The sequence below is a fragment of the Monodelphis domestica genome, chromosome 3, assembly GCF_027887165.1.
Source record: "Monodelphis domestica isolate mMonDom1 chromosome 3, mMonDom1.pri, whole genome shotgun sequence".
NCBI lineage: Eukaryota > Metazoa > Chordata > Mammalia > Didelphimorphia > Didelphidae > Monodelphis > Monodelphis domestica.
Window position 1 is genome coordinate 93,855,850 of NC_077229.1, and position 25,201 is coordinate 93,881,050.

A 25,201-nucleotide genomic window follows, 5' to 3' on the forward strand; every position below is an offset into this window, starting at 1 on the left:
ACAAGCTATCAAAGAACTCCCTAAGAAAAAACCCCCAGGGCCTGATGGATTCACAAGTGAATTCTGTCAAACATTCAAACCACAACTAATCCCAATATTATACAAACTATTTGACATAACAAGCAAAGAGGGAGTTTTACCAAATTCCTTTTATGACACAAATATGGTACTGATTCCAAAGCCAGGCAGGTAAAAAATAGAGAAAGAAAACTATAGACCAATCTCCTTAATGAACATAGATGCAAAAATCGTAAATAAGATACTAGCAAAAAGACTCCAGCAAGTGATCACGAGGGTTATTCATTATGATCAGGTGGGATTTATACCAGGAATGCAAGGATGGTTCAATATTAGGAAAATCATCCACATAATGACCATATCAACAAGCAAACCAACAAAAATCACATAATTATCTCAATAGATGCAGAAAAAGCCTTTGACAAAATACAACACTCATTCCTACTAAAAACACTAGAAAGTATAGGAATAGAAGGTCCTTTCCTAAAAATAATAAACAGTATTTATCTAAAACCATCAGCAAACATCATCTGCAATGGGGATAAACTAGATGTATTCCAAATAAGATCAGGAGTGAAACAAGGAAGCCCATTATCACCCCTATTATTTAACATTGTACTACAAACACTAGAAGTAGCAATTAGAGAAGAAAAAGAAATTGAAGGTACTAAAATTGGCAATGAAGAGACCAAGCTATCACTCTTTGTGGATGATATGATGGTCTACTTAAAGAACCCTAGAGAATCAACTAAAAAGCTAGTGGAAATAATCAACAACTTTAGCAAAGTTGCAGGATACAAAATAAACCCACATAAGTCATCAACATTTCTATATATCTCCAACACATCTCAGCAGCAAGAATTAGAGAAATTTCATTTAAAATCACCCTAGACAATATAAAATACTTGGGAATCTAGCTGCCGAGACAAACAGAGGAACTATATGAACACAACTACAAAACACTTTCCACACAATTAAAACTAGATATAAACAATTGGAAAAACATTAACTGCTCATGGGTAGGACGAGCTAAGATAAAAAAAATGACCATCCTACCCAAACTTATTTACTTATTCAGTTCCAAAGTTAATTTGGAAGAACAAAAGATCAAGGATAACCAGGGAAATAATGGGAAAAAATGTGAAGGAAGGTGGCCTAGCAGTGTCAGATCTTAAACTATACTATAAAGCAGTGGTCATCAAAACAATATGGTACAGGCTAAGAGACAGAAAGGAGGATCAGTGGAATAGACTTGGGGTAAGTGACCTCAGCAAGACAATCTATGATAAGCCCAAATATCCCAGCTTTTGACACCAAAATCCACTATTTGATAAAAAAAAAAACTGCTGGGAAAATTGGAAGACAGTATGGGAGAGATTAGGTTTGGATCAACATCTCACACCCTACACCAAGATAAACTCAGAATGGGTGAATTACTTGAACATAAAGAAGGAAACTATAAGTAAATTATGTGAACCCAGAATAGTATACATGCCAGATCTTTGGGAAAGGAAAACAAGAGTTATAAAAAATCACAAAATGTAAAATAAATAATTTTGATTACATCAAATTAAAAAGGTTTTGTACAAATAAAACCAATGCAACCAAAATTAGAAGGGAAGTAACAAATTGGGAAATAGTCTTCATAAGAAAAACCTGAACAAGGTCTAATTACTCAAATTTATAAAGAGCTAAATCAATTGTACAAAAAAATCAAGCCATTCTCCAATTGATAAATGGACAAGGGACATGAATAGGCAATTTTCAGTTAAAGAAATCAAAACTATTAATAAGCACATGAAAAGGTGTTCTATATCTCTTATAATCAGAGAGATGCAAATAAAAACAACTCTCAAGTACCACCTCATACCTAGCACATTGACTAACATGACAGCAACAGAAAGTAATGAATGCTGGAGGGATGTGGCAAAGTTGGGACATTGATGCATTGCTGGTGGAGTTGTGAATTGATCCAACCATTCTGGAGGGCAATTTGGAACACTGCCCAAAGGGCACTAAAAGACTGTCTGTCCTTTGATCCAGCCATAGCACTGCTGGGTTTGTACCCCAAAGAGACTATAAGGAAAAAGACATATACAAGAATATTCATAGGTGCGCTCTTTGTTGTGGCAAAAAATTGGAAAATGAGGGGATGCCCTTCAATTGGAGAATGGCTGAACAAATTGTGGTATATGTTGGTAATGGAATACTATTGTGCCCAAAGAAATAATAAACTGGAGGAATTCCATGTAAACTGGAACAACCTCCAGGAATTGAGGCAGAGTAAAAGGAGCAGAACCAGGAGAACATTGCACACTGAGACTGACACACATTAGTTGCAATGCAGTGATCCTGAATGACTCGGAGGGATCTATAAGAAAGAACACTATCTACATTCAGAGGACAAACTGTGGGAGTATAAACACCGAAGAAAAACAACTGCTTGAATACATGGGTCAAGGGGGATATGATTGGGGATATAGACTCTAAATGAACGTCCTAGTGCAAACATCAACAACATGGAAATAGGTTCTGATCAAGGACACACGTAATACCCAGTGGAATTGCTTGTGAGCTACGGGAAGGGTGGGGCGAGAGAAGGGAGGGATAGAATATGATTATTGTAACAAAGGAATAATGTTCTAAATTGACTAAATAAAATAAAATAAAATAAAGTTGATGGAGTACTTCTCATACACAATCCCAGCAATAACCTTTACTGCCTTTACCCCTTATTACATGGAGTAGTGGGGCTTTTACCTGATAATTGAAAGTTGTAAAATGAGTTGAAGACCAGCCTTGGTGTCAGGAAGACCAGAGTTCAGGACCTGCTACAGAAAGATACAACCATGTGATGAAATCATTTAACTTGTAACTACTTTCAGGCAACCATCTAGGATTATCAGTTGCTGGTGAATGGAGTCGCCTAACCAAGAGTTTCCTTGTAGATGAAAAAATAAATCTGGCATTTAAAAATAGATATTTTGTGGGAAAAACTCATATTCATCCAAATTAATCCTTTCAGTGCAACTGGGCATTCATAGGAAATGCTTTTGAATAAGTATTATAATAATGATGCTGTCATGGCTTCTTTCTGGAAGGGGTAATTTCTCTAACATCAATCATGTGATGTTTTCTAGTTTAAGTAACAAAATTATTTCAGCTATATCAAGAAAGCCCAGCCTCCCAAACTCCTTGAGAAATCCCAGATGATAAGGGGATGAGCAGTGAATTTCCTCATTCTTATCAGTAAGCAGCAAAGGACCATCATGGCTGGGAGTCAGAGTTTGCCATTCTGGGGTAAGTGTTCAAATAGGTTATCCTTTTCCAATTTGAACTATTTGAAAAATGTTCAATTTTTTTTGTCTACAGAAAATTTACTGTCCTCAATAGGTACTTAAGAGGGTCAGAGAAATTTGTATACCTTTTAGAATGTTTTATGTTACCATGATGGGTTCCTATGCCTGTTGGCCTTCTTTGTATAGGCAGGCAACCTTGCAGTAGCCCATGATTTGTCAGTAATCAATCTAGCTCAGCCATCTAACCCCAAATCTGCTGGAGGATTGCATCCAGCTGTGAGAGAATTGTTTATATATTTTCAGAAGGACATCAAAAAATTATAAGTGTCCATGGCAGGGAAAAAAGTGGGTAAGAATAGAACTAGAGACTAGTCCATGAGTGGTTCAGTTGAAAGAACTGTGGATGCTTCTGGAGATGAGAAGACTTAGGGAAGACATGATAATTAGCCTTGAGTGTCTAGGAAGCCAAGCCAATGTGGCCCCAGGCCACCAGAAAGCCCCACCAAAAGCAACATGGATCGAGTCTTGCTCCCTTGCTTTTGGGAGGAAAATTCTTCTAGCCTGTATGATGAGGATGGAGATGGGGAGGAAAGGGACTAGAAGATACTGATGCAATCATAGACTACTGATACCAATGGGCTTTGGGTTTAGCAATCCATGAGTTTCTAGAATATAGAAAATTTGAGATTGGAAGGGTTATCATGTGGGAAAGAAATAGGACTTTTTTTTTTTTTGCTTAGCCACAGAAGGCAGAAATAGGAGCAAAGGGTAGAAGATGGAAGTTTGATTTAAGGAAAAACAATAAGCACTGCTGTTGTAGGGAATATTGACCCTTATATTGATTGGTATTGGTATCAATAGTTGTCAATAGCTAGAAAGCTAGAAAGTATCTGAGGCCATATTTGAACCCAGGACCTTCTGTCTCTAGGCCTGGCTCTCAATCCATTGAGCCATCCAACTGCCCCCTCATATTATATTTAATTCTTAAATTCATTACTTGACACTGTCTCCTTTATTCTTCAGTGTAAGCATGTCTCTTCCTATAGAATTATCATTCTTTAGTACATAATAGTGGGAATCAATTTCATTAGAAAATGAGGGGGGGTCACTTTTTATATCTGTATTTCCAGTGTCTTGCCATCTTTTGTTGTTTGTTTTATTTCATCGAGACTTGTGATTTTTATCAATGTAGGGAACTTCTGGTGAAGACACTTCCCACATAAAAGGAAAATCAGCAAATCATCTATAACTCACAGTATTGGAAGAAAATTGTCTGAGGCCATTGAGAGGAATGGTGACTTGCCCATGGACCCACAGAGGGTCATCAGAGGCAGGACTTGAAACTAGGTTTTCCCTACTTCAAGTCTGGCCATCTATCTGATATCCCACACCATCATTTATCTGAAGCATAGTAGGCATTTCATAAATATTTTTTAAATGAACTTGAAAATGGAGCCACCAAAAGTTCTAAAATTTCACTCTCACATCCAATAATTTAAAAGTTGTGCCCTTGCATGGTCAGAAGGTGTTTTATATTTGGAGGAAGTTGTAGATTCAAATCCTCGTTCTTTCAATTACTAGTTCTATTTTGTTGTTGTTGCTGAGCCCTTTTTTAGTTGTATCCAACTCTTCATGACCCCATTTAGGGTTTTCTTGGTAAAGATACTGGACCAGTCAGCCATTTCCTTCTCTAACTCTTTTTACAGATAAGGAAAATGCCCGGGTTAACAGCTGGTTACTGTCTGGGGTCAGATTAGAACTCAGAAAGATGACTCTTCCTTACCCAGGCTGGGCACTATATCCACTGTACCACCTAGGTGCCTTACTAGTCTTGTGTCTTCAACAATTCATTTTCTCTTTCTAAGCCTCAGGTTTTTCATATGTAAAATGAACTGGTTAGATTAGAAGATCTCTAACGCCCCTTTCAATTTTAACATTCAGGATCTATGAAAAGGTGGCATCTTGAATATTGTACTGAATTTGGATTCAGTAAAATATGAGTTTAAATCTGAGCTGTATGACATTGGGCAAGTCATTTGACCCTTTAAGCCTCAGGTTATCATCTGTAAAATGGAACTAATCCTGTCTTGCAGGTTTACTGTGAGGATCACATCAAATTATTTATGCATGCATTATATATGTATGTATAAACACAAACATGTACACACACTCATATATACATATAGTGCCTTGAAGATCTTAAAATGTTATATAAATTCTAGATATTGTTGAAACTGACTAAAATGGCCAGGAGTCTCTGTTTCTTTTTCTCTATTCATGAAAGCTGTGAAATTGGCGTATTTTAGGGCATACCAAATATTGTACCCTCAACTCAGCAGTCTGGGGGAGACTCCAGCACCAGTCCCATGATAGACAGTCAGAGATGCCAGGATTATGGATTTGATTCCGTGGAGTAGGGTAAGACCCTATGAAACCAAGAGGCTGATGTTAGAAAGGTTAAGGATGGGAGATTAGGAAGTCCCTGGGAAAGGAAACTGGTAGTATCTGGTTCATTCAGTTAATCATCTTGCTAATGATGCTGAAGGAAAGAAATTGCTATAAAAAAGTAAATGTAACAAAAGTTTTAAATTACATTTTCTCTTAAAAGTCATTTTTTTAAAGGTTGGTTTGTTTGGGATTTAAAAAAACTCTTTAGGGAGCAAAATCCTCATTGATATACTTGTGAGACAGATCTTATAGCCAGGAGGTCTTTTATTGAATTGAAAAGTATCTTGATAAAAGTTCAATTACTCCTACTTCTGTCCCACAAAAAGTTATACTAATGTGATCTTGGCCTACATATGGAAGCATAATTTCTAGCAATATGGAAGTGATGGTCTCATTATTTTCTGCCTATCCAGATCACATCTAAATTATCATATTCAATTCTAGATGCCACAGTTTAGGAAAAATATTGATAAATCAGAGTACATCTGGAGAATCATGCCCAGAAAGGTGTAGCGCTTTAAGGCCTATACAATAAGACAGTCGGTTGAAGGATGCTTAGTTTAGAGAAGAGAAGACTTGGAGAAAATGAGATGGCTATCTTCAAGCACTTGAAAAGCTGTCATGTAGCAGAGGAATTTGATTTGTCCTTTTTGGTCCAAGAGGATGGAACCATGAATGGGCATTCCAAAGAGGGAAAATTAGGTTTAATTCCAGGAAAATTTTCCTAAAAATTCAAACTATAAAAAAATAATGGACTTCCATGGAAGGTAATGGGTTTCCCCTTACTGGAGATCTTGCAGAAAAGATGACCATTTTCCCATTCTGTATTTGGAGCAAACAGGGGCCCTGGGGACCATTTGTCTCACAGATCAGAGTTCATTTGTTTGATCCCATTGCAAATCTTTTGTTGAGGGGATTCCTTTTTAGGCTAGAGATTGGTCTAGCTGACTTTTGGGATCTCTTCTTATAAAGTCCTAGGATTGCCCTCCCTGTTTAGGAGAGGCTCTGATCTTGACCCAAGCAATAGGCTTTGTTTTAGGCCAGGAATGACCAGGTAGCTCTGGCTCAATATTGGAACAAAATGACGCATAGATAGCAAACATTTTACATATATAACATAGAAAGAATATTCAAAACTGCTCTTAGTTCAGGCAGTCTTGGGCCCTGTCACACAGCAGCTCAAAGTGCGGTGAACCCCAGGACATCTGCCAAATCTGGAAGACACTGACCCCTCTAGACAGACACTCTAGGCTTCTTTTATGGCTTTGAGTGACTAAGAAACCATGACAATGTGACCTGAGGCCACCAGGAAGTCCCATTGAAAGCAACATAGTTTAAGTCTTGGCTCCCTTGCCTTTGGGGCCAAAAACCTAACCCAGTCCATATGACACAGGTAAGGGATGGTTAGGAGAGATCCTGGAAAATACTGATCCAATCACAGATTCATGATACCTATGGGCTTTGGGTTTAGCAATCCATGAGTTTCTAGAATATGGAAATTTTGAGATTCCAGCATTATATTGCAATTTTCAGTCAAAGCCAAAGGTTGTTCCCAGTACTAGCTACCTTCCCAGGAAATCTTCCTGAACATTATCATTTTGTCTAGCAAGCTGAAAGTGGATCTGGATTAGGAGCCTCAGCATGAAAGTAACAAACCAGGCAGGATCACCATAGGAATGGGCCAGTTCAAGCTGTCTCTGAATCCAATAGTAGTGATGATTTCATTAAATATTGTTTAAATTTCATTAAATTGTTAAATTTTATTAAATATTGTTTAAATACTTTGTTTTCAATTCCCATTGTCCAGGATAGCAAGTACATGAAGAGTCACTAAACAATGAAAGTCACAGTCAAAAACATGATGAATTAAATAAAACAGCATAAATAAGATTATAATGACCCATGTTCTGTTATTTACTAATAACCAGAGGAAATAGAAATGGTGCATATTCAATTGAATAAGGAAGCAACCAAATAGAGTGCTGTGGCTGTTTTCTGTTGCCTGGCACAGGTGAACTTGATGCATATCCCAGATGACACTTGAGATGCAAACTATATTAACTTGAGTCTTGGAAGCATTAACCAGCAAGGGAGTGTGGTTTGGAATTTTGCCCATAGGTGGCATGCTACATCAAAAACCAGTCTCCAGTCTCCCAAGGTTTCTTTGAGACCCGACTAAAATTTTTTTCTGAGGCTGATTAAAACAAAAACAGAAAGGATAAGAAGAAACCTCCCAGTGCCCAAGGTTCCAAGTCCGTTTGAAACCTATTGAAAAACTGGCCGAGGAGTACTAAAGTATGGAAATCTCTGTGGCTTCCCCTACTTTGATTGTCTGGGAAATTTCCTTCCTCAATTTCTATCTATCAATCGATGAACATCTATTAAGCACCCAGGATGTTCCAGGCATTGTGCTAGTTATGTGCCAGGGATTATGTTCATTTCTACCCCCTAATGTGGATCTATTATACAGCGATCACCTTTTCTGGAGCTACATAGTTTATCACACATGGCAACATCTCTCAAAAGAAACTGTCAAGTAGTCCCCTTTTGTTGGAATGTTTTGTCTAATTATCAACCAAAATAACCTTCCATCTTCTTGAGGCTATGAAAATGCTAGAGAAAGAGGTTGTTTTTTTGTCATCATCTCCCTCTTTCCCCAACTCAAAGGGTCAGAGGCTTTTTCAACTGGAAAACAAGGGGACCTGGATAGGAGAAAACAATCCTACTTCCGTAGCCTCTAGGCTTTCAGTTGTCTTCCTAGTAGACTGCAAGCTGTACCTTCTTTGCTCTCTTCCTGAACAGAAAGGGGTGAAATAAAAAACATTCTGACTCTCCTGCCTCCTTCATTGGCCTGGGTAGGACTTTCATCCATAGTCTCTTCTTCCTCACTTTGCTTTCCTTATTCTCTCCACAGAGAGAATCAAAATGAGGGAATTGCCTAACCTCAAGGGCTTGCCATGAAAGGAACCATACTGGGTGACTGACCAATAGAAATGAAAGAGAGGTATCTGATATGAAAGGCCAACTGAAAATCCCAACTTCTATCCCAATTCTGCGCTTGGAGTTTGGCTATAGGATCATTTACTTTCAAAATATGCCCTTGGGTGGTCTCCTAGCAGAGATATCAAACTCATGGCTATTGCAAATGGTCTGCAAAACTCCGAAGTAGTCAGGATCAGACTAAAATGTGATCAAGAATGTTTAAGAAAAGAAAAGATGGTTAATGTGTTGATAAGGTTGTCTAAATCATTATGCAGCAGCAGGCACCCGTCTCTACTTCAATTTGGCAACACTGTCATAGACCACCAAATCAAGAATGAGGGCTTAGCTTATATATTCCAGGAATTATGAAATGTCCTAAGAGGTACATGACCAACAGTTGCGCAACATTTATACTTATATTCTTCTACAAAAAAAGATAGAATAGACACTTTCTAAATGAATAAAGTTTAACAACAAAAACTACTATTTCTCAGAGAAAGATCCATGAAATAGAGGGAAAACTCTTGAGGGAGAAAAATCATTGGTATATGGAGAGGAGGGAAGAAGAAAGGAAAGAAGGTACTCTTAGCACTTGTTTACCCAACAAGTGGGGAAAGACAGACTAGAGTCCATCTGCTTGTTGTGTCCATCTGCAATCCTAGAAGTTTTTCTTCTCTCTGTTCTACCCCACCCTCAGTGCCTTCAAATTTTGTGCAGCTACAAGACTGTATCCTTTACTTAAATTTCATATAGCTATGATGTATGACTCCACTTCTCCCAAGGATGTATCTAATACTCTAGGAGCTTGTCACTAAAGCCTCTATTGACAAATTCAATTGGTCTCATGTGACCGTCTTTTTTTCTTGATATGGTAATGCTCAGAAATCCTCCCAAATGACATCTCTATGAAGGAAAAAAGGCTCTTTTTTCTCAGCATAGAACTGAGATGAAAGGCTGGAGGCCAGCAGAGAGATTAGGACAGAATAGGTAGATCTGAGAATCATTAAAATAGAGAAGGTAATTAAATTCACGGAAGATGAAATCACCCAAGAAAGAAGGATAGAGGGATAAGAGAAGAGGATCCAAGATAGAGCCTTGTGGGATACCTACAGTTAGAGGGTATGATCTGGAAGAAGATCTAGCAAAACAGGAGAGAAGTGATATTCCAAAAACTAGGAGAGTTGGTGTTCCAAAGACTTAGAAGAAAGTTTCAAGGAAAAGAGAATGATCAACAGTGTCAAAGGCTGCAGAGAAGTCAAGGAGAATGAGGACTGAAAGAAGGCCATTGGCTGCGACAACTAAGAGCTCATTGGTAACTTTGGAGAGAGCAATTTCAATGGAATGGTGATGGCATTCACCAATAGGGTCTTGAGATATTCTCTTAGAGTCATCTATCAAAAAATGATTTTTTTTTTTGAGAGGAGAGAAATATGCTTCTCATCATTATCTTTTTTCAGGATCAAGACTTGTCAATATAATTAAATGTAGTTCAACTGTCTTTAAGTATTCTTTTGTTATTGTTGTTGTTTTAAATAGACCTTACCTTCTGTCATAGAATCAGTACTATATATTGGTTCCAAGGCAGAAGATTGGTGAGGGCTAGGCATTGTGATTAAATGACTTGCCCAGGGTCACACAGCTAGGAAGTGTCTGATGCCACATTTGAATCCAGGATCTCCCAACCATAGACATGGCCCTCAATCCACTGAGCCATCTAACTGCTTCCTTGTGTGTTGATTTAGAATCTTGAACCCTAGAGACTACATTTTCCACAATCCCCTTTTCCTTTTCCTGTTTGTGCCTCCCCATATGTGGGAGGAGTTTTGGGAGGAGTTTTGGGTGCTGTTTTGGCCCACATGAGCTCTCTGGTTCCATGGCTGGATAGGGAGGAGCAGCTTTTTAGCTTTTGCTAGCCTTACTTCCTTATACTTCAAGATAAATATTTAATAAATATTATTAAATATAATACTTGGAGTACTGGATATTAATTTTTATCTTTACACTTGAATATTGCTAAATTTACATTCATTTTTAAAAACTTTTTTAAAGTATTTTTCCATGGTTACATGATTCATGTTCTTTCCCTCCCCTTTTTCCCTTCCCCATCCCAGAGCTGACAAACAATTCTACTGGGTTATACATGTATTATCACTCAATATCTATTTCCATATTATTCATTTTTGTAATCATCTTTTAAAACCCCAAACTCCACACCCAATACCCATATAAACAAGTGAAAAATCAAATGTCTTCCTTCTGCATTTCTACTCCCACAGTTCTTTCTCTCAATGCATTCTGGTATTCATTGTCAATATTGTCCTACTGATTTTGCTTGCTTCACTCTGTATTAGTTCATGCAAGGTCTTTCCATGCTTCCCTGAATTCCTCACATTTATTGTTCCTCCCAGTACAATAATATTTCATTAAAGACCACAACTTATTCAACCACTCTTCTAAATGATGGGCATCCACTTTGCTTATAGCTTTTTTTTTTCTATAGAGAGTTAATATAAATATTTTGATATATATAAGACAGACATCACATTTTTGAGGGATATTCATAAACTGGAAAATATCCTAAAGAGGATGACCAGAATGAAGAAAAGTCCAAAGGCTCGAAATCTCCATTTATATATTCACTAGGGATGTTATACATGTATATTTGTCATAAAATTCTAGTTTTATAAAAGTTAAGAAACTTGCTACTTCCCAGAATCCAGGAAGTAAACTGCTTGGAGAAGGATCCATGGAGATGCCTGCAGAAACACAGAAAGATCCAGAATGAACTTTGGGTTGTAGTGAAATTAAACTGTGGGGGTTGTAACCCATTTATTTTGTATGTATACTCTTATGCCAAAGGGGATTGCCCCCTAATTGGCTTTTTGTCAATGTGCCTAGCAATCATTGGTTTTGTTCTTTCCTTTTTATTCCCAAATTATTGTAATTTATAAGTTGATTATGTTTACAAGATCCATTGGGGAGACTAGTCTTCCAAAGGATCTAGGGGGGTTGTGTAGTTAAAATATATTACCCTAAAAACTATGATCCCCAGCAAAACTATGATTCCCAGAATCCCACTCACTTCCTGTTGTTATGGACTGACATAGACAGGATATAAATTGGGTGGTCTGTCTCTTGGCCTCTCTTTCCCTTCCTGTTGGCATCTTTGGTGGAGTGGGGATTTTGAACAGGTAGAAGAACTTAGTCATATGGTTCTATTTTGTCAGATAATTAACTTAATCAAATATAATACTTCAAGTATTAGACATTAATTTAAATCTTACATAGAGGGGGTTTGAGATCTGAGCTCAATCAATCTAAGTGAATTCTGAGGCCCATTATAGTCCAAGATCTTGTATTGTACTATCTAGTAAGAAGACTAGGTGTGTCCCTGAAAGAACTTCTGTGGGTCCATCACACATTTAACAAAATACCTCAGTTGCTCAATCTGTCCCTTTTCTATTTCACCCAGGTGGCATCTGTTTCATTTTTTTCTTGAAGATTCAAATTTCATCAAGTACAGGTATGTTGATATTTAGAAATAAGGATACTTGTATATAGGTCTACATGTTGGTTCAAATAATACATTTAACAGTTGAGGAAATTGGGTCAGACATATGTTAAGTGTCTTTCCCAAGAAAACATAGGTAGTAAGTGTCTAATAAACAAACTTAAACTCTGGTCTTCCTAATTTCAGGCCCAAGGCTCTATCCACTGGGCAAACTAGCTGCCTTCAGGAGGGAAGTGGGGAGACATGGTAAGAAAACAGTTCCTATTAAAAACTTTTGGGTTTTTGATGAATTACAAGCTGAAAATGAACCTAGCAGCTAAGAGAGTACAATCTTAGGTTGAGAGGTTTTATTTCTAGGGCTAGGTGATAGTACCAAAATAGTCTGTCCTGTTCAGATTCCATCTAAAATAACTTATTATTTATAGTCCCCACAGTTTAGGAAATATGGTTAAATGGATTGGGGATGTATAATTAAGAGAAAAACAGAATTAGGATTACATAGATTGGTTTCTAATGGTCCTTCTTACCAAAGCAATAAATATAGCATTTCCCTATTTGACCATAACCAAGTATCATTTCATCTTTTTCTATGTCTTACCCTTCCTAAACCCATTATTTACACTTTCCCTAACTTCCATTCCCTTCATCTCTCAATATGTTCTCAGATCATTATTCCTGCTCTAACTTCACTTTTTTCCTCCTTTTCAATCTCTATCTAGTTCAACTCTCCACTATCCTCTACTCTTGAATCTCTTGCCTGCCCCCTAATTCTATTGCATCCCTTGTCAAACCCAAGCCCTGGATTTTCTCCATGACCTGCTCTGCTCCTACTTGAGGTGTTGCTGTTCCAAGCAGAAGTTAGAGCTATGATATAAATTCATGGCATCCAATTTTAACTACGGAAGGCAATCTTTTTATTGTTCCATAACTGATTCACTATCTCACTCCTCTCAGAAGCTATTCCAAACCTCTTTTATCTTCAAACTTCTCATACCACCTCCTCACTCCTCTTTTACAATCTGAGGATGTCACCTCTAATACTACTGAAAAAGTTAATGTCATTTTAAGTGATCTACCTCTTCTCCCTTTTTCTTCATCTTAAAACCCCTTGACATCATCTCTTACTCTCTCATCCTTTCCTTCAGTTTCTGACAATGATATGGACTCTCTCCTTGCCAAAGCAATCTCCATTACCTGTGCCCTAGAACACATCTCTTTCTCTCATCTCCAGAAGATAGACACCTCAGTAATCCTCTCTCTAATCTTCAATCTACTGTTCTTAAGTACTGTCTAGAAGTATACCAATATCCCCTGTTTAAAAACAAAAACAAAAAACCCTTCAACAGACCCAATTTCAATCTATCATCCTATATATGTCCCCTCTCTTAGTCAAACTCCTAGAGAAAGCTGCCTACCCTTTCTGCTGTTCTCTTCTCTCAATTATTCCTCAACTTTTTGCAATTTGATTATCAACCTCATCATTCAACATCGTTACTCTCTTCAAATGTATTAATCATCTATTAATTGCCAGATCTGATGGCTTATTCTCAGCCCTTATCCTCAGTCATCTACCAAATTTGACTCTCTTCCTGGACAATCTCTTATCTAAGTTTTTGGGACAGTCCTCCTTCCTCCCAGATCTTTTCCTACCTTCTTAGTCTCCTTTGCAGGCTCATCAAACATATCATGTCCTGTGGGTATTTTGAAAAGCTCTCTTTGTCTTAGGCCCTCTTTTCTTCTCCCTCTGTACATAGAAAGGATTCCTTACAGCTCTCATGCATTTTATTATCTCTTTGCAAATGGCTCTCCCACCTATATATCCAACCCTTGTGTCTCCCCTTAGTTCTAGTCCCATATCACCAATTGCCTATTGGATGTTTCTAATTGGACATCCCATAGACTTCTTAAATTCAGCATGGTCATCATCTGAACCCCACCTCCAAGTTAATGAACCCTCTTCTAAACTTACCGATTTTTATTGAAATTATCACCAATCTTAAGATATTCTCTTTCTGTCTTCCACATTCCTAATAGTCTTATTATTTTTACTCCAAATATGTCATCAATGGCCAGATCATTCCCTTCATTCCTCCACAGCAGTCATTTCTTCTCCCTTCAAAATAATCGAGGCGATTATCTTGCAATAAACAAGGATTTCCTAATTGATTTCTCCATTCCAATCCTTCTTTCACACTGCTGCCGAAGTGATTTTCTCTAAGTGGAGATCTATGTGATTTCCTTGCTCGAAAAATCCCAGTGGTTCCTTATTGAGAAATTGTCAACTCTGGCCCTGTTTGGTCTTTGAAACCATGCCTTAAACTATCTTTCCAGATCTTACTAGATGTTTCTGTCCCCTTTATACTCTGTGATCCAGAAAAACTGACCTCTCTTTCTCTCATGCTCAAAACTGCTTCTCCAGTTTTCTTGGCTTCTCATAGGCTGTCCCAATTCTTGGAAGGCTTTTCCTCATTACCGCCACCTTACAAGAGTATCCCTGTTGTTCTTCACCAGGTAGCTAAAAGACCATTTTCTGAATGAAAGCCTTTCCAGATAACTCCCCAATTGCTAGTGGCTTCCTTCCCAACCCACCTTGTATTTAATTATATTGTATTTGTATTTATTCTATATGGAATATGATACCATCACCTCCCACCTCTGAAGACAAATTTTTGGTGACAACTGGGGCCTCTCCAGCTGAGGCACAGACCCCATCTCCCACTCTTAGATCATCGGCTCTTTCCATCCTCTCTGGCTCCCACTACCGCCTGAGAAAAGGGTGGACCAGAAACCGCAACCTTGTACCCCCTATGCCTAAGCAGCAACCCTGGGTTCCTGAATGGCTACACAGGAAGGCAGTTGCATTAAAACATGCCCAATGGGTTCCCTTCAACAGCACTTCCCATAACCCAAAGATCACCTTGCACCTTAGGGATATCCAGCCCCCTCTTGAGCAGCAGGTGGATACTATGGGATCAAAGTCTACTCCTCAAGAGCAACAAGCTCCTAAGGTCATCTGGACAGCTCCAGGTGTGATCCATAAACCTCAATACTGCAACATTACCTCTTCTCAACCCCAACAAGGGCAATTTGACATAGATAAATTCTGTCTCCTTTGGAGAACTCTCCATCGCCAGTCAAAGAAAGTGATACCCCCACCTTCCAGGCCCAGGAAACCCCGACATCATCATGGCTTGCCTTTATGGGTTGGGATTTATCACATGACAACTATGGCTCCCCAGCACCATCTAATAGAGAAGGACACCATGACAGCATTTCTCACCCCACTGGCTTCATCCAGAGTCAACTGACCACTACCACCACTAACAAATAATCCTCAACGACTGACTTCCTCAAGAGTCACTCTGCATTATTCCAACCCCTGCCCAGAACACTGGGGACCACCACAAAAATGCCATATACTAAGCTTAGGAGACAAGTTTCCTTCTGCTATAATTTAGAACTCCCAAGCTCCAGCTTTAGAGGTAAAAGGCCACAACACCACCATGGCTATCTCTGGAAAGATTCAGAACCTGAACATTGCAACCCCCAGCACTCTCTGACCAGATTTCTCCTGTGGCAGCCCAGGTCTCTCCAACACACAATGAGGATACAGAAGTACAGAGCCCCTCTCAGAAAACTACCTCCATCCTGCCACATTCCAGACTCAAGTTGGGGTTCCCGCCAACACCACATCCTGACATCATAACCTGACCTTGGTCACTGCAATTGCTGACTTCTTCCAGGGTCACCTCAAACCCCTCCAGACAGCTACTAAACTCCCAAGATTCACAAGAGGCCAACTTCTTTCCATTCATAGTCAACCAGAAGTATAGACAACACCAACCTATCCTGAGAAGGCAAGAACCAGTGACTGTGCCACCTTTCTTTCAGCAAAGAAGTATCTCTAGCAGTATCCTGGACCTCAGAGAAGGGAAGCCTCTACATACCCACTTCCCAACCTCTCAAACAGAGCTTTCTCCTTTGACAACCTCTTCCTCTGTGATGATGAACCAACCCTTCTCTCACTGCCACTTTGCATCTTCGAATGGAGCCCCCAAACTCCACAGCTAAATAGCTTTCTACTCCTTCCTGTTGTGAACCTAGCTTCCAGGGGCCTTCTGGGGCAACATAATCCCAGGGCTTTAACAGAAGACTGAACAGTCAAACCGTCTACCTACCTTATTGGACTTTTCCTCATACACTGATATCTAAAATCAGTCTAGACTCATTTGTCAATGGTTTGACAATTCCAACACCATTTACTCTCCTCATTCAATATTAGCCTGAACTTGGACTAGACATGAATAAATCCTGTTCTTGAGACCTGTTGTCTTCTCCCTTATTCCCATCTACCTCAACTCTACTCTGCCCACCCTCCAGATTTATCCCTTTCTCTATGTCCTCTGGAATGCTCTATTAGGTAATAAACTTCCTTTTTCCTTAAACTTCTTTCTTTCTTACTTTCCCTATTTTTCAGCACTCACTGATACCTGGCTCTTTCTTTATGACACCACATCTCTGATCACCCTTTCTGTATTGCCTATACTTTCTCTCCCCACATCCTAGGTTTTCCCTCTCTTCCATCCTCTACTCCCGTGATGGTGAACCTATGGCACACATGCCAAAGATGGCATGCAGAAACCTCTTTGTGAACACACATGTTATCCTTGGCAGAGTTAGCTATTAGAAAATCAGAGGGACTCAGACAGAGTTGCTCCCTTCCCCTTCTCACTGTGCCTCCCCTTCCCTCTGTACTTACTCACTCCCCTGAACCAAGAGCTCAGGCCACTCCTTTCCCTTTCTTCCTTCCCTGTCTGGCCTAGGAATCCTTGGACCCTCCTTCCTCAGGAGAGTCGGGAAGACTCAGCACCTGGGTCTTCAAATAGTAGCTGACTGAGCCCCACTGTAAGGAAACAGTGGTGGAGGCTTGTGCCAAACACCCTGCCCCCATCTGACTTCTGAGCCTGCAAAGCTTCCCCTGTCCCCTCCCCAGAGCTTCTCCTTTGCTTTCAAGACCCAAACTTCCCCAGGAGGAACTGAGTCCCAGGGAAGGCCCTCCTCTTGCACCAAGACCCCCCACCCCTTCCAGGGGGCCATCAAGACCTGCCTGCAGCAACCCCACCCCCATCAGAATTTTAATGAGTGCACAAGTGCTGGCTCACTGAAGGGAAGAAAACTCCAAGATTCCACCCCATCCAAGACTGGGGGGTAGCTTGAGCTCCCCTTGGTAGAACCACCCTCAACTAGAAAGACTTCAGGTCAGGAAGTCTGCAGCCAGACCAGAATCACTGATAAAGCAATCCTTGTAAGCCCAGACTTGACCTGAACCCACATCAGGATTAGTTGCCCCAAAGGATGATTAAAAAAAAAGCTCATTTTATTCTAGAATCCCTATTTAAGTTGCCTCTCCCCCTCCCCCTCTCAATCAAATGATGGCAGGACTTGCTGACTCAAGAATCTCTCCCACCTGGCTTTTTCTGAAGAGAGCTGCCTAAGGTGGTCAACAACTTTCTGAAAAAATAGATCCTCCTCCATACAGGATCCATTGTCTGGGGGGTGGGGGGGTACTGTAGGAAGTCTGGTGGGGCAGAGCACTTGGTCTGTGTGTGGTGGGAGGGGAAGGGCATGGCACACAGTCTCTAAAAGGTTCGCCATCACTGTTCTACTCCATTGCCTCAGATTCTAGGGCTTTACTCTCTAAAGCTACCTTCCATCTACTTTCTATGTATTTTCTATGCATCTCATTATTTTCATGCTCTCTCACTCATGGAAATGTAAGTTCCTTAATGACAGGAACTGTTTTTGCCTTTCTTTGAATCTTTAATGTTTAATATAATTCATGGCAAATAAAAGGTATGGAATAAATGCTTATTGATTGATTGCATGTTTAGTCCTGAGGTATAGAATGGGCCCCACTCTTGACCTCTTGAATGGATTTTTCACCTCAGCTGACTATCACACTAGCAAGTCCAGGGTTCTCGGGGAAAAGCTTCCGCCACCCAGCTGCAACTCAAAAGTCTCTTGGCATACTAAGGGTAAACTTGTTTTGAGGGACTCCTACTACTCAATATTCTAGTTTCTGAATTTCCACTGTCATACTTTCCATTTATGAAAAAAATCCATTATCATATTGCTTTCTGTCTTTCGAATCAATACCAAGAATTGGTTCCAAGGCAAAAGAATAGTAAGGGCTAGGCAATGGGGGTCAAGTGACTTGCCCAGGATCACACAGCTAGAAAGTGTTTGTGGCTATATTTGAACCTAGGATCTCCCATCTCTAAGTCTGGCTCTCTATCCACTGAGCTACCCAGCTGCCCTGACACTATTTGCTTGTAAACATAAAACCTTTTCTTAATAAGACAAAAACAAAATTAATCCTAAAATCCCAGTTACTCAATAAAAATCAAATGTAGAAGCAATCCAAATATCAAATCTACTCATAAGCCTAGGTCCCACTCTCCCAACAAATGCATAGTGTCAGGAGGATTCGCCTCTTTTAAGTTGGAGATGGCACTGGAGGGGAAAGAGCTCTAATGACAGAGGATTTGAGTTTTCTTCCAATGACTTTCCCCATTCTGTTCCAGTTTTTTATCAGTCAGTCCATGGTAATGCTCTTCTCCCCATCAGCAAGCTCACAGAACAACACCTGATGAACTTGTGTAGGCTGATTCTTCTGCTGGCTCTTTATCCTGGGCTTTTTTTCAAAGATGGATTTTTCTCTGCTCTGACTATCTCAGATCAGAGCCTCCTGGTGACTGAAGAGTTTTCTCTTATGAGGGAAAACTCATAAAATTCCTCTTTCTATCAAGTGTGAAACCCAAAGCACTTTCCCTTCCTATATTTTGTAAGAATTTTTTAACTTATAATATCGTCACTTCAATGGTCACATGCAAATAATAAGAAGAGTTCTAAATCATTTCTCTACTTTAAAAGAAGTTCTCAGGGGGGAACTATGTGGCTCAGTGGATAGATTCAGGTCTAGAAATAGGAGGTCCTGGGTTCAAATCTGACCTCAGATACTTCCTAGCTGTTTGACCCTGGGCAAGCCACTTAACCCCAATTGCCAAGCTCTTACTGCTCTTTTGCCTTGGGACTGATACTCTATATTGATTTTAAGACAGAAGATAAAGGTTTATTTAAAAATAATAATAATAACAAATTCTCTTTGTACAGTAATCTGGGCTTCATCTAGCCTTCCCAACAATCTGTTTCTAGCTCACATTTATCTTAGAAACTATATTTCTTCCTGTGGATTTTGTTTCTAGCAGAATATTTCTTTTTTCCCACTAGAAATTAATTGCAATGATAATCATCAGAAATTTCTTGAACAGGTATTGATACTACCAGGGCCACTTATAAGTATTTCATTATTAGAGTACTCTTAGAGTCTATTCGTTCCCTTTCAAGGAGAAAAGTAGAGAAAAAAATAAAAATAGAATGTGATCATTAAGGCCGGAGCTGACATAAGTCAGTATGAACAGGTAGCTTGCCTAATAATATCACAATCGTGACATAGTTAGGACAGCATTTAAAAAGTAGATAAATACTAAGCTATAAAAATACAAAAGCTAAAAACATAATACAAGTTACCAAAGTTCATAAGTCTGGCAATGAAACAAAATAATATTAGGAGAAGGAAAACAAGATTAAAATAATATAAATATGTCTTAAAACAAAAATACCACATTGTAATAAAACAAATTTTAATTGAGCCCCCTATTATGAAGCAAAGCAATCTTCCTACACCTTTTCCGCAGATTCAAAAACCCAGATATTTGATTTATAGTATTCTTCTGTCTATTACTTTAGAAATTACCTTTTAATAAAATGTATCACATTTTACCAAAATACAGATACATATCAATGAAAGTCTCAAATAAATACCCCAAACCATAATAATACTTGAATGCTCAGAGCTTGCAAACTCTAAATACCTGTGAAGCGTACATAAAAGACAATGATATACTTTGTTTTGAAGCACTGTAACATTATTAGTCTAGATAATATTTGAATAGTGTGTAATTGAAAGGATATTTTTCACTGATTTGGTTACAAAGTCACTTGTTTGCAAGTATCAAATCAAAGACTCTAGGAGTGGTGAGCTTCCAAAGATATCACAAGATCTGCTCCAATCAAATCAGTGAGGTCAAGGTAGCATCTTCTGTAAACTGCATTTAACACTCCAAAGTTTCTAACATCTCAACAGAAATAAAGGTAGACTGAGGCAATAAATATCCAAGACCAAACCATTTATTAACTAGGGTAGCAGTAGCTAATAAATGGGGACAATGGCTCTTCAGTAGTCAAAGATCCCCAAGTGAGAGGGCAGGGTCTTTTATGGTAGTCAACAGAATGATAAAGGAAAATCTCTTTTCTTCTGATTGGCCAGAAAGTAAAAAATAAAAACAAACAAACAAATACCTTTTCTATCAGTTTGATATGATTGTTTGGGCCTCCCTCTCTGAAACCTCCTTAACCACAAACAAGACATGAGATTTTGGTCACAAGACAAAGGTAAAAACAAATCTTAGCTCCTCTCCATTACCTCACTGGGAAATGAGATTAGTTCTCAGGTAGTGGGACTAGTCTGTAGGTCATGGGATTAGTGTAAAAGTCATAGGAGTTGCTACAATAGTTTAGATGGATGAGATTGACCTTTAAGCAAAAGGTCCTAAACCTGGGTGGTGGATAACGTTATAAAGATTTTCTGGATAATCTCTCCTCTTTGGAGTTCTCATGACTGTTCCCTCTTTTCCCTCTTATCTCTTCCCTTTACCCTCTCCTTCTTAGTCTTCTCTATTGGATAGCCCTTCATATGATGCTACATAACTGAGAATGTTCCCCAAAGTTCTATTTTGGGTCTTCTCTCTCTCTCTCTCTCTCTCTCTCTCTCTCTCTCTCTCTCTCTCTCTCTCTCTCTCTCTCTCTCACTATTTATTTTTATTTTTTACATATAATATAATATGCATCTTCTCTTTATGTTTGCTCCTTTGTTAACTCATTAGCTCCCACAAGTTTGAACATAATTCCCATGCAGCTGATATCCAGACATAAATATCCAACTCTAATCTCTTGATCTCTTGTCTCACATTTCCAACTGGTAATTGGACATTTAGATCTAACTCTTTATTAATCATCTCAAACTCAAAATAACCAAAACAGAATGTAATATCTTTTCCCTGCAAATCTACCCCTTTTTGGAACTTCCCTTTTTATTTTGAGAACAGCACTATCCTTCTAGTCACTTAGCTTACAACTATGGAATCATATTTATCTCCTCATCCTAACCCACATAACCCATCAGTTGCAAAGTATTGTTGATTTTTAATCTCTCTAACTCCACTCTTTTCACTCTCTAATCCATCCTCCATGTAGCTACACAAGTCTGACTATATCATATCTCTACTCAACAAATTTCAGAGCATCCCTATTATTTCAAGCTTGATAAAAGGAAATATTTTCTTAAAATTTGACCTATGCCCCAGGAGGTACTAGAAGCAATTCCTTAGAAGGAAGACCAGGGGGCAGCTGTGTAGCTCAGTGGATTGAGAGCCAGGCTTAGAGATGGGAGGTCCTAGGTTCAAATCTGGCCTCAGACACTTCCCATCTGTGTGACCCTGGGCAAGTCACTTAACCCCCATTGCCTAGCCCTTACCACTCTTCTGCCTGAGTCTGAGTCAATACTGTGTATTGGCATATCAATACTGTGTATTGGCTCCAAGACGAAAGGTAAGGGTTTAAAAAAAAAAGAAGGAAGACCAGACTTATTCAAGCAAAACTGTCTGATCTCTTGTTAGATATTTCCTAAATAGCATTTTCTCCCTTTTAGTGGTTGAATTTAATTTGGAAATTATAATTCCACTATTTGAACAAAAGTCCCACAGAATAAGATGGCACATACAAATGAATACATGCACCTATGGAAGGAAATCCTCATATTGCTAAGCACATGGAAACAGCAATGGATTTAATTTAGTTTGCGAGAAAATTGCATGCACTATGTGCACAAATTAAGATGATAACATTTAAAGCAGATTCAATCACTGGGCAATGGGCAACATTATATAATCTACATAAGACTCTACTCAGCAGAATTTTATTGGAGTGAAAAGTCAGAATGAAGGCACTGAGGCCAATGTTCCTGTAGCCTATATCTATGAACTCAGTGTTAGACATAATATTCTCATTCTTTAGAGGCACGGTGCTGCTGAAACTTCATGATCAGAGTAGTCTGATTTTATTCTTTTTTTTGTATAGTAACAAACTCAAAGTTGGAAAGGAAGGAAACTATTTCATCCAACTCAAATATTACTCCCTGCCCCACCCCATCAAGTTTTTCTTTTCTTTGACAGTACCTTGAACAATTCTAATCATGCTGATATCAAGGAATGGGTAGGAGTTTAAGTGCCCTAAAGAAATTATTATAAAGGCAGTTGTCTGAAACTTTTGGAGGTTGAATCTCTGATAACCAGACTCTTGAACTCATTAGATTTCAGTAATTCCTGGTAAACAAGTAGGAGATGAAATTCTATCCTGCTAGGAGTACTGGCAAAGATTGTTGCTTGTGAAACAAAACATTATCTTGATTTGGTATTCAAAGGATTCCCATAGGATGACTCAGTGGAGCACGCTCTCTCTGTGTGTGTGTGTGTGTGTGTGTGTGTGTGTGTGTGTGTGTGTGTGTGTGTGTGTGTTTGTCTCTCTCTTTTTTTAAACCCTTAACTTCCATCTTGGAATCAATACTGTGTGTTGGTTCTAAGGCAGAAGAGTGGTAAGGGCTAGGCAATGGGGGTTAAGTGACTTGCCCAGGGTCAAACAACTGAAAAGTGTCTGAGGGCAGATTTGAACCTAGGACCTCCTGTTTCTAGGCCTGGCTCTGGAGCACTCTCTCTTAATTGGCTGTCATGGACTTTACTGAAAGATACATAGAGATAAGAGAGAAGTTACTAGTCTCTAAATGACCCACAGGTAAATAACAAAAACAAAAAAAACAAAGAAATTAAAGTATTAATTGATTCTATTTCATATAGTAAGTTCTACTATTTACAGTCATTGAAAGATACTTCATGCCATCTGCATAAATATGGTCATTTACTTACAGAAGAGTTTCACTATGTCCTCAAGTTCTAGTAAGTGTAGATAATTTTCATGATTTTACATTTAGGCTTTTTTTTTTTTGTAATAGCTTTCAGGAAGACTGATGACTACTAGATTGTTTTCAACTTGATCTATTTTCCAGGCCAGTTATTGTTGACATAAAGAAACTTATATTTCTTCTAGTTTTTTCAAAATTTTTACTTTGTTTTAATATTTCTTCCTGCCTCATGACAATATTCATTTCTATTTGATCCATTCTAATTTTCACAGTCTTTTATTTGAATAAAATTTTATAACTCTTATTCCAAGCTGCTAATTCTCATTACAAATATTTTCATTAGCATTCCTTAATCATTTATAATATGATTTTACACTCTTTCTTCATTTTTCCTGGAATTCTATTTGAATGTGGGTGCAAGTTCTATTTTTCTTTGAAGCTTTGAACCCCCATTCCAGTGCCTTCACATCCCTGGCTCTCTCCTTGTGTTGGCCTGAGCTTGAAAACTGAACAACTTTGATTTCTCTCTCAATTTCCCATTCAGCACTTGGTCTTTTGCTCTTCCTTTATTTTATTGGTGTATTGTCAAAGGAGAGTGGGGGCAGTATTTATTCCTTACTCTTATACCTTCATCTTTGCCAATCTCTCAACAATAATATTCTTTTATACATTATATCTATGTAATGGGAGGTTGAATATTTCTATGTCCTTTTGATTCCAGAAAGTTTATGTTTCAAAATCTCTAAATCTAGAGGCAAGAGATCAGGAGGTAGAAATTGCCAACCTGTACTCCTGCCTTAATCTGGGGAGCCTGTCACTCAAGGGAAGAAGAGTTCTTGCTCTTAAGGAGCTCATAGTCTAATAGGGGAAACAACATTCAAACAACTATATCCAAAGCTAATACAAAATCAAATGGAAGTAATCAGTAGAAAGGAGGAACTTGAATAAAGAGGGTTCAGGAAAGACTTCCTGTAATACATGGGAATTTAGGCAGAACTTGAAGGAAGCCAGGAAAACCAGGAGTCAGAGCTGAGGAGGAGGAAGAACATTCCAGTCATGGGAACGAAGATTAGAAACTTCAGAAAGATCAGGAGACACGGAAATAGGTTTTGAACAATGATACATGTATTACCCAGTAGAACTGCTTGTCAGATTCAGTAGGGGGAAGGAAAGAACCAGGGGTGGAGTGTTTGTTCATGAATCATGTAACCAGGAAAAAATATTCTAAATTTAAAAAAAGGATTAGAGTTTCAGGGAAATGGAGAGTCACTTTGTGGGTGTTTGAAGGTTATAGCATATTATCATTAAAGGAATATAGAAGATAAGTGGCCCAAAACATAATATAAAGGAAATTAATTCTTGAAAAAGTAGTTGGAGGTAAGGAAGAAAACTGAGAGACAGGTTGGGTGATCCTTTGATACCAAAGTAACACTAAGAGATATAAAGGACACTGGATGGATCCACTGTTGTAAAGATTAAAATTTTAGGAAACTGAGGCAGGAAGGAATTAGTTTCTCTCTGCAAGGAGCATTATATTTTTAGAGGTTTATTGAAGATTAAGTATTAAAGAATATACAAGTAAAAAAAGCACATGCTAGGTGGGCCATGAGGCCTACCCAACTTTCACTCACATCATGAGACGGGCCTGTTTGCCAGCAGAGGCAGGAAGAGAAGAGCGCCCGCCGTGGGCGGAGACCCTCTAAATAATCATTTTGCTCTCAGCCCATTTGAGAATTCAGTGAGATTAGAGGGCATTCTGGGAACTAGCAAGGACTCCTGGGGAATGGAGTCCAGAGTTCAAATCTCAATTTTACATCTCCCCCATTTGATCCTCTGGGAAGAAGGACT

General features: G+C 38.7%; 1 protein-coding gene across 3 annotated transcripts in view; it reads left to right on the forward strand.

Annotated features, from left to right (window-relative positions):
- Window positions 1-2,942: 2,942 nt before the first annotated feature.
- LOC103105208 (adhesion G protein-coupled receptor E3-like) overlaps window positions 2,943-25,201 on the forward strand; it is a 35,619-nt gene continuing 13,360 nt past the window's right edge. For 2 of the 3 annotated variants that reach the window (XR_008917413.1, XM_056822595.1), the window contains exons 1-3: window positions 2,943-3,318; window positions 12,220-12,270; window positions 12,445-12,504. Coding sequence is in view for 2 of the 3 variants with exons in the window: in XM_056822595.1 (XP_056678573.1) it covers window positions 3,288-3,318; window positions 12,220-12,270; window positions 12,445-12,504 (142 nt within the window). In the remaining variant the exon portion in view is untranslated. Of the gene's footprint in view, window positions 3,319-12,219; window positions 12,271-12,444; window positions 12,505-14,919; window positions 16,582-25,201 lie in introns of those variants that run through there. The other variant, XM_007489042.3, reaches the window with a different exon arrangement.